This window comes from Culex pipiens, chromosome 2, assembly GCF_016801865.2.
Source record: "Culex pipiens pallens isolate TS chromosome 2, TS_CPP_V2, whole genome shotgun sequence".
NCBI classification, from domain to species: domain Eukaryota; kingdom Metazoa; phylum Arthropoda; class Insecta; order Diptera; family Culicidae; genus Culex; species Culex pipiens.
Genome location: NC_068938.1, coordinates 122963165 through 122975516, shown reverse-complemented (window position 1 = coordinate 122975516; position 12352 = coordinate 122963165). Strand labels below are relative to the sequence as shown.

Genomic DNA, 12352 nt, shown 5'->3' with positions numbered 1-12352 from the left:
CTCTACAAGAGGAACATCGGTTTGCCGTAATCTGAGAACTTTTTGCTTGGTTGAAACACCCTACTACACACCCACAAACAGAATTGTTTTGTTCAGAATTTGATTCTGAGTCGATATGTGTACGTGAAGGTGGGTCTAGGTTGTTAAATTAAGAAGTTAATTTTTCGAGTGATTTTATAGCCTTTCTCCAGTAAGGTGAGGAAGGAAAAAAATATAAAAAAAAACCCGTGGGGAAATAGATTGAGGTTATGTAAATTGAGACCATTTTTTTAAACTGCTTGTATTTTTTAGCAGGTAAGTCACATCTTGAAAATTATGAATCCGCAAGAAAGGTAATTTCAGAACCTTTCTGGAAATATATGATATGGTAAATGCAAAAACCACCCTTTTTGCAAATGGTGAAATTTATATGCAGCAGTTTTTTAAGCATAACTATTGATGTACTTTACTAAATCTTATAAATTTAAATATGGACTTATGGGACTCCAAGATAAATCGAATGAGACCAATACGGTCAAATCGGTTCAACGAGTGACGAGATATTCCAGTGACATTGATTCGGTCCACATGTCTACATACAGTCAAACACACAGACATTTTCTCAGTTGGTGATTCTGAGTCGATATGTACAAATTAAGGTATGTCTAGGAGGTCTAATTGAAAGTTCATTTTCCGAGTGATTTTATAGCCCTTCCTCAGTAAAGTGAGGAAGGTAAAAATAGGACTTTCTCAAGAATTGTTGATTTGTTTGAAATGCAAATATTGATCGGAGTTTTCAAATCCGTAAAATTTTACTGCCCAATCCGAGGGTGAATTGTTTAAAATTATTGTCGTTAGCTATCATATGCTTTTGCGATTGGCTGCTTAGAATTTCTGGTCCAAGTATAGCTCTCAAACTCCCGTGTGGTTCCGTATCCAGGCACGTATCGGCGTTACATCACTATACACTCCATAGTAATCGGCTTCGGCACATCCCAATCCCCAGGAACTAATTCCGGTCAACATCCGGCGGCAAACGAGTGGTCCCCCGGAGTCTCCCTATGGGAGGGAAACAAAATGAGAATAAATCAGTTTGACTACGAATCAAATCAACAATTGGTCCCAAATTGATGCCAGACTCGTACCGTACCTCACACGCATCCGTTCCTCCTTTCTGGTAACCGGCGCACAACATCCGGCTAGTGAACTCGTCCCCTGTTTCGAGGAAAGTGTCCTGGCAGATCTTGTTGGATACGATTGGAACTGTAGCTTTCTGAATTTGTTTGCTGAGACTTGTACTTGCAGTTCGGCCCCAACCCATGACCGTGCAGAGTTCGCCCGATCGGAACCGTCGCGGGCCTTTTTTTAGGTTTGCCGGAACCGCACGGCGGAAAGTCTTAGATAATTTAATTAACCCGTAATCATAATCATCCACCTCGGTTCTGAATTCCTGGTGCATAATAAGTTGACTAACCGGCAGAAGCGTCCCTCCTTGGTCGTGATACGATGACTCAGCACGGATCAATACGTTCATTGGTAATCGGTTTCTGGTCATGCGATGAAACAAAATTAGTTTCAAGCTAAGTTTTTAGGTTGTAACACTTGTTGTAATTCATTGAATGTACAGCTCGTGCTGAAAAAAATCTTCTTTTTGCAACTTGTTGCATAACCTACTATTTTAAACTTACTTTAGGCAGTGAGCCGCCGTCAGGATCCAGTCCGAGCTAATAAATGCTCCTCCACATATGTGGGACGGAAGAATGGACTCAAACTTCTGGACCGACACCAGAAACGGAAACTCCTTGATGGACGACCGCGTCCCGTTGATAATGCGATACGTTCCGCCGCCTTTTTTCGCCACGATTGCAGAGCCTTAAGAATGACAAAAGCACAAATGATAAAAACCGTCTGCGTTTTGTTTTTCGGAGTGCATTCATTTGGGCTTGATTAGTATTACTAGGTCTCATTTAGTTACCTTGAAGAATTGATACGACGGTGCAGAGGAGAATCAGATACTGATAATTAAATTGAAACGTGCCCATTGAACTGGGAGAGAGGTGGTCAATCATGATGCCCAATTTCCTTGTTGCGAACATGTAGGACATTTTTCACTTCAAATACTGAGCTGTACTGAGGTCAGACAACCGCGAAAGCAGAGACATGATAGAACGGATTTGCATCAAATTCACCACGTTTCAGTTTCGTTAGGAAAATAAAAATGTAGTTCGCTGACGCTAATGTCAAAATTATCCCTAATGATAGCCAAGTTAATTTGAAATAAATGATACACTCACATAAAAATCGTCTTAAATTTGACTTTAAATTCCACTTTAAGGTTGTACCATTAATTAAGACAGCTGTTTAGTCCTGATTTCATTTCAAATAATGTTTTTTTTTTTAGGTTTCGGATAGATTAGACTCAGTACCACAAAATGTGTTTAGTTATTTCATAATTAATCCAGAAAACTACTATCTCTATTAACCCGTTTTTCAAATAGTTAGGGGGAGAGGGGGTAACATGCACCCCCTAAGGGAAAACTGTGTTTTTTTTTATAATTTGTTTGTTAGGGGAACTATACCCTTTCTCAGCCTATTTCTATTATCGGCCTATCAGCACTTTGATCATGAATTACAGCTTTCATAAAGTGTTTTTGACTGTTCCAAAGTAATGAATAGCTCAAATAAAAGTGAGCAAGCAACTCTCCATTGTTGAAACATCTGAAAATGTTGATTTAATAGCGGAAAACGGAAAAGTGATGAGAATTGGTCGAACGGCTTAGAGTGATTAGAATGGGCATATTTCCCCTAATTTGAAATCGATTGACCGGTGGTCCCAATGAAGTTTGGATACTTAAAACTAATAAGAAGTTTGAGCCGGGACCGTGGTGTAGGGGTAAGCGTGGTTGCCTCTCTCCCAGTCGGCCTGGGTTTGATCCCAGAAGGTCCCGGTGGCAAATTTTGAGACGAGATTTGTCTGATCACGCCTTCCGTCGGACAGGGAAGTAAATGTTGGCCCCGGTCTAACCTAGAGGTTAGGTCGTTAGCTCAGTCCAGGTGTAGGAGTCGTCTCCCTGGGTCCTGCCTCGGTGGAGTCGCTGGTAGGCAGTTGGACTCTCAATCCAAAGGTCGTCAGTTCGAATCCCGGGGTGGATGGAAGCTTAGGTGTAAAAAGAGGTTTGCAATTGCCTCAACAATCAAGCCTTCGGACACCTAGTTTCGAGTAGGAATCTCGCAATCGAGAACGCCAAGGCAATGCTGTAGAGCGAATAATTTGATTTGAATAAGAAGTTTACAAACATAAATATAGTCAAGTTATCAAAACATAAATTTAAACAAAACATGATTTAACGGCTAGATCTCCTTGTCCTTGATGCACGTTGTTGCCGGTTTTCAGCTGGACGAGATGAACGAGAACGATCTCGAAGTTCAATTTTTCAATTTCAATTCTGTTTTATTGGTGAATGATCAAGATACAATAAGTTCTTTTGAGGTACATAACAGAGTTTTAGAGTTCCTTACAGCTGTGTGTTACATCATAATCCATTTTGGAGCAGTTTTTGCTTGTAAATAAAGGTGTCACCAAGAGTAAGAAAAAATAAAAAAAAAAAACTTACTAAAATTGCAAGGGAAAAGGGATAGAAATAGAAAAAGCTTAAAACTAGATTTCAGTTTTTTATCCTTTATAGATGTGCTTGATCATCAGCTCCCCAAGGGCCAGGAATTGCTCCGCCTTGTTACGGCAGGTCCGAAACCGCGTCATCATCTCCCCTGCGAGAGCAAAGAACTCTGGCAGGGTAAAGAGATCTTCTCCGGTAACTTCTTGCTGGGCCGTATTGCCACTGCCGGCAGCGACCACGCTGGCGAACGATCGCCCCCATCCAGGAGGGAACGCTGAGTTGTCCGCTGGAACCGTACGATGACCAGCTGCCGGCACGGTTTCGCTCGTACTTCGCTGAGGAGGGTGGGACGCTGCTGTTTTCTTCTTCCTCTTTTCCTGCTCCTCGAGGTAGTTTTTCCGTGCGATGCATCCACGGTAGTTGCTGGTATGGTTACCTCCGCAGTTGGCACACTTGATGCGCGCCTTCGTTTGCTCTGCCTTGTCCCCCAAGTCCGCTTTGCACGGCAGTGCACACGCCTCAGAGAGGTGTGATTCACCGCACTTCACACAGCGGGGCGGGAGATTGCAGTCGCCGCAAGTCTTGAAGTTTGACGGTGCCGCGGTCGAAGTACAACAGGTACAGGGTGTGTGTACCTGTTACTGTTGTCTTCCGCGAGAGGACTTTTATGTCCCGCGGCGTTATTCCAGCACCCGAGAGGTCCTTCTTGAGGTCGGAGATCGGGCGGTCTTGGTACCCCTGCAAAACGACCTTAACGGCAGTCTTCTGCACGGGGTCGAATGTGTAAAACTTGAAGTTTTGACGCTTCAATTTCTCCACAACCTGGTCGAAGTTCTTTTCGTCAAATGTGTAAACTTGCACTGACGACTTACCGATTCAGACAATATCCGAGGCCTTCCAGCAACTCGTCAACATCGTCCGCCAACGTGTCCAAAACAAAAATTGGAGGTGGTCTACGTTCCTTTGGAGAATTGTTCTTTTTTGGCGTCGGTAGTGCTGCTGCCGTCGGTGTTGTTGTTTTCTTCGTCGTCGCTCAGCATCTGGAACTCGTTCCTGATGGGGATGTTGGCGGATGTTGATGTGCCACTGGGCGTGGCACCGGAAGTACCGGAACGGGTTCGCACTGGTGATCTCGGAACATATCCGGGATGTAGTAACTTTTTGTCGATTTCATCTGCGCTCACGCTCCCCTGCGCGATGGCGGCCGACACGGCGTTTGTTTGTTTACCTTTTTGCACACGGCCGGTAGACGAACTTCGCGGGTTTTTCGAGGCCGCACTCGAACTGCCACGGCCACGGCCGGCCTTTGGCATGCTGGAGAAGCAAACTCGCGGGTATTCACAATGGGAGCGTTCTTTTATTACGTAACGCGAAAAATCGGACTTTTAGACCCCCTCCCCCCCCCTCGTAACAAAATTTCCATACAAATTTTAAAAATTTTGTATGGAGCGTAACACGGCCTCCGACCCCCCCTCCCCCCCTACTGCGTTACGTAATAAAAGAACGCTCCCAATCAACTACGGCGAAAAAATCCGAAAAAACGATAGAGCACTGAGCACTTGACTGCTGCTTGCTCTCGTGCGTACACGGAGGTCATTAGCAATAATAAGCTTCCTATTTCTATGATTTTTTTTCCCGAACAATTCGTCCAAATACCGAGAAAAGCAAGGGGTTCATATTTCCCCCTCTCCCCCTTATTCGAATTTCGCTACTTCGAATGTCCGCTAATTCGAACGTATTCGAATTAAAAAGCACTCAACCGTCAAAACCAGTTGTCAAACTGAAGTTGACGTTTCAACAGCATTGTTCGAAAATTTCTGAACACGTGGTTTCAAAGTTTTGACAGCTGTCAGTCGTTCTAGGGTACGTTATCCATTAGTGGACCCCTTTCCTATAGTGGACCCTCTGAAGGGTTTTTGATGAAAAATTCAATAAAATCACAATTTCAAGCGTGTTGTTGTCTACAAATCTTTTAATTGGCATGTTCAGCATCATTTAAAACAATGTTGACTGACATTGAATTGTCCTTTTCACCAAAATAAGTGTTTTTAGTTCGACATCTGAAATCAGCCATGGCCACTAGCATTTTCACAACAAAACTGCATTTATATTTTATGATTGAATTAATCATCCAATCATTTTTTGACTTATTATTTAACTTCAGCAAGTCGAAATAATGTAAGTTTAAGTAACTTTACTAAAATAAAACGAAGAACTGCTCATTTTCGAGCAAAAATTAGGGGGGTCCAATATAGGACAACGAAAATCCAAACTTTGCCAAAAGTGGACCCCTGTTAATTTAACTTACAAAAAAAAAGAAAACTGTGTATTTAAGCAAAAGTTTCTCTTAAACATACAAAGAATGCTTGTTGTAATCAACTTAAACGCATATTTTTTCAATTATGAGTATAAATATAGCTGTTTTCATGTTAAAAGTACCAAAAATAATGAAGCCGTAAAAATTTATAATTAATCAAAACTATAGTTGATTGTACTTAACTGAAGCATCATAAATGCAGTTTGAAATGATATTTTATAATAATAAATCAATAACAACACTTTTTATTTAAATAAACATGCGTGATTTTATCAGCAACTGTAAACAAATCTATTATTTAGTTTCGGTCAACCATTTATGTAATTAATATGGAAAAATTTTGCATCAAGATTACTTTTTTTAATTATTTTTATGTTTATAGTGGTTTTTGAAACGTTTTCTCTGATCTTTTTCGGAAATAAATGTTTTTAAATGTCTGTTAGGTTTTTTGTTGTTTAAAGCCAAATTTGTTAACAAAACATATTTTTTTATAATGAAAAGTGAGCAAAATCCATCCTTTATTCATCATATCTATCATTAGACCTACACCATGCATCAAAACATCAAATATCGGTTAAATTTGGTATAAAAATAACAGTTTGCCTATAGTGGACCAGGGTCCACAATCGGATTATGGACCCGGGTCCACTATAGGAAAAGGGGGTCCATAACAAGGCAAAAAAACTTTTTTTTCAAATGGCTATTTTTCTGCTCAAAAACAAATAAATGATGAAACAAATAATCAAAATTGTTCAAAAGACTTCAGATTTCATTGTTTTGTACAAAGGGGTATGAAAAAGTGCTTAAAATATTGAAAATTTGTGAAAAATGTGCTTCGGCTCTACTAGGGGGTCCACTAATGGTTAAAATACCCTAATAAGCGAATTTGAATTCGCTCATTCGAATGCAGTTCCATTCGAATTAGCGAATTCGCTCTGTAGTGATTTTACGTTTTAGACCTTTTCGAAAATTGTTAGATTTTTTTGAGATTTCAATTTTCAATCAAAGTAGGCTGCTTTAGGGGGTCAAACACGAAAACGAAACTATTGGCACTACGCCCCCCGGGGCATGGCCTTCCTCTAACGTGGGATTTCTGCTCCAGCGCCTCTGACGAGACAGGAGAAACCGGGACCGACGTTTTACTTCACCATCCGATAGAAGCTCAGTGGATAAGGCGGGAATCGAACCCGCGTCTCATAGCATCATCGGGATCGGCAGCCGAAGCCGCTACCCCTGCGCCACGAGACCCACAGGGGGTCAAACACACCCCTGGCAAAACAAATTCCAACATTTGTGCAGATTTGGCAAATTTGTTGTACACAACTTAAAAATTTGCACCGATTTCACAAAAAAAAAACAATCATAAGGGCTTTCATATAAAAGTCTAGTTTCATTGAAATTGTAAACTCACAAAAAGAACACAAAATTCCACCTCCCCGACCCACTAAGGATTACCCATAAACCTAGTGTTCTTAAAAAGGGATTTTTTTAATTTAAGACTTAATAACATTCCTTACACAAAGTGCAAACTTTGTTCACTCCAAGCTGCGCTCAGCTATACACTGTTTATAATTTTCTTTAACAATAGTGCTTGACAAAATGCTATCTGAAGGACTACAGCGATTCTCTAAACGTATTTCAAACGGGTTTGCATAAAACACATTTCAATTAGAGCAGCATTCTTCAAAATTAAGGATCTAATATATTTTAGCTATAAAAAGTTTTCGTCCAAAATCTAAATACACCCTCTTGACATCCTTCGCCTGGAACCCTGCACGACACTGATAAGTTTCCCAGGCGTGTCAAGTCCAGTAATGGGAAGAACATAGTTACAGCACCAGCCCGGAGCACGCTGGCTCTGGACAAAGGGCAATACAGCACCCGGTGGTCATAAGCCGATCATCAGCTGGGTTTTCCACAGCCGATGCAGCAGGGAAAAACTATACTCGTCGTCCGAGCGATGCGTGCAGTGAAAATGATTCATTGCCGGGCGAGGGAAAATTTAATACCGTTTCCTGCTCGTATACGCACGGGACGGCTAGTAGGTACCTACACGAGCGGAAATAGCTTCATTGCGGCATTCTGATGGAGTTTACTATCACACCTCCAAGGAACTATTCTGTGCGCTTTTATTGTTTCCTGTTTCCCTGCAACTCTGTAACAAGTGTGCAGCGAAGGGTGACTAAATAATTTACGATAGTGCAATATGCTAAGTGAGGAACGATGTGATTCATTGTGATTTTAACTCTGGAGCAATCAAGCTGAAAAACGACCTTTTAATTTCAAAATTTTAAAAATATTTGTTTACATGAGATTCTAAATTACATTCATAAAGCGTCACCTATAAATCACTTAGCATTTTTAGTAGAATTTTAGACCAATCTCCCTTATCTTAATAAAATACGCCCTTGGAGTTTCTTATTTAGATGAGTTTCAGATTGTGGACCATTAGGGTGACAAAAGGACGACATTAGGGATACCCCTTAACTCGATTCAAAAGTAAGTAACTGTGCCAATGTTTGTTTGCATTTCTCGCAAGTTGGTGGAAAAAGTTGATTTCTTCCAGTTTGAGCACGCGCGTTGGAACACCCAGTTTTAACCCGCTACTGCCCATTTTTTTCGAAAATTATTATTTTTTCCGTGGTCTTTTTGAGCAACTTTTGTTCTACGTAAGTATTTACCTATCTTGTTTTATGTTTTTCTTATTTCATTTTTAGTTTTTTGATTTGCATTTATCTGGTTTAGTTTATGTTTGTTTTCGGTTGAATTTGGCTTATTCTACCACCTCGTATCATTACATTTTGCTTATCTTTTTCATGTTTGTTAGTAACTTTTTTATATTTTTTTGCTTTTTTTAACCTTTTCTGTTATAGAATGGCACCATCATCATTTAAATTGTAAAAAAAAAGCGTAGAGGCATAGTCAAAAAATACTGCAAAAACACAGCCAAAGCTGACCTCTAAAAAATGACATTTTTAAAAACATTGGCAAATTCACTTAAAACAAGTTAAACTTCCAACCCTAAAATTTTCTTAAGTTTTAAGAGTTCTTCTTTCCAATGCTTTTTGGAGATCAAAAATTGGTTGAAAAATTGATTTTTGGTGATTTTTTAGATCGAAGTCATCGAAGTCCGTCTAGATGCGATTAACATTTCAAAAATGCCAAATATTCAATATTACGCCCTCTTAAAATATCAGTCTTGGTTTAAAAACTTTAAAAATATTGTTTTCGAAAAGATCGGAAAATTTCATGGATGTTTCATATTTTAACACTGTAAATCGGACCATTAGTTGCTGAGATATCAACATTAGAAAACGGTGGTTTGTTTGGGTGAGACTTAGAAAAACATCAATTTTCCTGTTTATAAACACATGGCAATATCTCAACAACTAAGGGTCGTTTCAACAAAGTTCAATAAAGCAAAATATAGAGAATTCTCTCAGCTTTCCGAAAATATTTTTTCAAAGGTGGTTAAACATGTGCACTAATTTAAAAAAATGAAAAACTGCGACTATTTTCAAAAAAGTTATTTAAAAATGGCTTTAACTTGAAAACGGTGCACTTTATCAAAATTTCACTGAAGCACTTTTGATTGCAAATTTGATTTTACATCGAAAAATGAAGTTGAAACATTTTTGCTACCAATATTTCGATTTTTTGAAAAAATCAGTGTTAATTAAAAAAATTATAACTCGGTCAAACATTTTTTGCGCGACCTGGAAATTTCTGAAAAATTAGCATTTGATGTCCTCTAAAAAAATAAAAATAGAGTTTTTTTTGCAAATCAAGTTTTGAGGTAAGTTTAAAATCACCAAATTTTTTTAAACCGTGTATCATTTTTTTTTCAGTGTAGTCCATATCCATTAGGGTGGGTACGGATTTTGAAAAGTTCTCAGATCAAGTTCTGGTGTGGTTCCCCTTGTAGGGCATACCCATAGGGGCTCTCACGCCAAATTTCAGCTCATTTGGTTGAAAACTGGCTTGTCTCAAGCGGGTTTAAGTTTACATGTAAATTACTGTGGGAAATTTTGAATTTTCGTTCATTCGCTCCTACAGGCATGGGGACAACATGTTGAAACTTCTAGGATGGCCAGAAATGAGCGGAATTGTCTGGAGAACAACTTTCCCTAAGAGACCAGGTCGATTCGTTCAACCCCCATCGAGCTCAACGGCTACGGCTGTCAAACAGCTACCACGTGGACTAGCATTGCCTATAAAAAAATACTTTTTATTACTTTTTGAACTATAGAATTATCATTTATGGTGATCCTGATACTATTAATCTGTATTCTAAACCTCCAAATAAGAAAAAATTTTATGGTGAAAATTTTACAATCGCGTGGTAGCTGTTGACATGTGGCGTCGCGGTGTTCATTAAGCATTCATAGCATGCTATGGAAAATTTGATGCCTTTCTGGGGAAGACCGTTGGTTCCGAAAACCCCGGATGTATTGCCGTTGAGCTCGATGGGGGTTGAACGAATCGACTTGGTCTCTTAGGGAAAGTTGTTCCCCAGACGATTCCGCTCATTTCTGGCCATCCTAGAAGTTTCTACATGTTTTCCCCATGCCTGTAGGAGCGAATGAACGAAAATTCAAAATTTCCCATAGTAATTTACATGTAAACTTGAACCCGCTTGAGACAAGCCAGTTTTCAACCAAATGAGCTGAAATTTGGCGTGAGAGTCCCTATGGGTATGCCCTACAAGGGGAACCACACCAGAACTTGATCTGAGAACTTTTCAAAATCCGTACCCACCCTAATATCCATACCTACAACTTTGCCGTAGACACCAAATCGATCAAAAACTTCCTTCAAAGATACAGATTTTTGAATTTTCATACATCATTTTTGTATGGACAGCTGCCAAATTTGTATGGAAAATTATAAGGACAAAGTAATGATGCAAAATGGCTTCTTTGGGCATACCGAGAGCACCAAAAAAGTTTCAGTCGGATTAAAAAATACATAAAAAATCGAATGACCGAAATCCTAGAGAACTGCTCAAGTGTAAACTGTTTTAAATGAATTTTACAAATTTGGCCAGTTCAGGGTTAACACATGACTTTAAACAAGCGCAAAGGTACGTCATTCGTGATCACTCACCATTTCATTCTTAACCACCACGATCTGATCGTCTCACATCGTCGTCAGAGTCATTAACTGAGCTCTCCTCTGTGCTGCTGCTGCTGCTGCTTGCTCGTGAAACAACTTTAGCCGGCCTTTTCTGCCACGAGAGAACGCGACCCTGAAGATGACAAATGGAAAATACCATGGAAATCGGAGCTTGGGGCTTGGGCATGAACTACGTTATTTGTAAGTGGATGAAATTGGTTTTAATCAATAAAGTCATAAAAAACAAATAGGGATTACACATTTTGATTTTAAAATTATTTTTGATTCACCCATGTGAATAACTTTCTGTAGCTGTATTAGGGTTGGGGCTACACAAAAATTCATTTTGTTTTCATAATGCGTTGTTAAACATATTTTGCATTACTTTTTACGATTTTTTAAGCCATTTCAACCAACGTTGAAGGCCAACCCTTAAACGGTGCTACCCTTGTTGCTGCGCCCTTAGGGTAAATTCAACACAGCATGCCCAAAGATCCACGAGGTGAACGGCTTCGTGCACTCTTTCCAACTCAGTTCTCTCTCAGTTTCTCACTTTAGCTTCGACTCAAAACAGATTGAGCAATCTTCGCATGATGACGATGATGATCGTGGCGAATGTTGTAAGGTCTAGCAAGAAGTCAAGATGCAGAAGGTAACCCTTCTTGCCCTACCTACACGGAGACTACGATCTACGACGACGAACCCGAAAGTCTGTCTGCATCTGCATCGGCAGTGGCCATGGAGCTAAAGAGAGAAATTCTCTGGAAAATCGCAAGTCAACATTACAATTTTTAAAATCATTAAGAATTTAAATCAAGCCTTCGGTGTTTTCTATAAATTTGTAGGAAATAGCCAAGACTATTTTTAAGGCCTTTCGTTATAATGTTAAACACGAAAACGTAAACTTGTTCGTAGATTGGATTTACAACTATTAGCATGATTTCGGAGTAAATTAAGCTTTTCTTGAGACCTGCTCACCTGGCCAACCAGCCAAGTGCACGTGAGAGAGCAAGCCTTCGAAAGAAAAAGATCCGTTGAAAGCACGCGGAGTTTGGGCCGGCAAGTCGTCGATCGGCTCAGCTTCAGCGCAGTCAGTCGCGATCTGCACCTTGAAACAGCGCCACAACAAAACAGCAATGCCGCTGCTCAAACGGAAACTCACCGACACCAGTTTCATCATCAGCATCGAGAGCGGCGTCGAGGAGATTCCAGAGGAAAAGGTAATCGCAATTATTCAAGTGATCACGACTTGTGTGTGTACGCTTCGTACTGAGACGCTGGATTAGCTAAGAAAGAACGTGCGACACTATTTCATCACAAGCTG

At 40.0% G+C, this 12352-nt stretch overlaps 1 protein-coding gene across 1 annotated transcript; it reads right to left on the bottom strand.

The window, feature by feature from the left end:
• Positions 1-891: 891 nt before the first annotated feature.
• LOC120416624 (trypsin-1-like) lies at positions 892-2021 on the bottom strand. Its single transcript, XM_039578429.1, has 4 exons — positions 1955-2021; positions 1668-1851; positions 1130-1526; positions 892-1038 (listed from the first exon to the last, which is right to left on the bottom strand). The coding sequence occupies exons 1-4, from the start codon at positions 2019-2021 to the stop codon at positions 892-894; spliced, it is 795 nt and encodes a 264-aa protein (XP_039434363.1).
• Between the last annotated feature and the right edge of the window lie 10331 nt (positions 2022-12352).

Excerpts from the sequence above, each read along its gene's own strand:
- LOC120416624 (XM_039578429.1), bottom strand. The coding sequence starts at position 2,021 with ATGGGCACGTTTCAATTTAATTATCAGTATCTGATTCTCCTCTGCACC. Across the intron at positions 1,527-1,667 it reads ACGGCGGCTCACTGCCTAAA|AAACCGATTACCAATGAACG; the intron begins GTAAGTTTAAAA and ends TCGCATGACCAG. Across the intron at positions 1,039-1,129 it reads GAGGAACGGATGCGTGTGAG|GGAGACTCCGGGGGACCACT; the intron begins GTACGGTACGAG and ends TCCCTCCCATAG.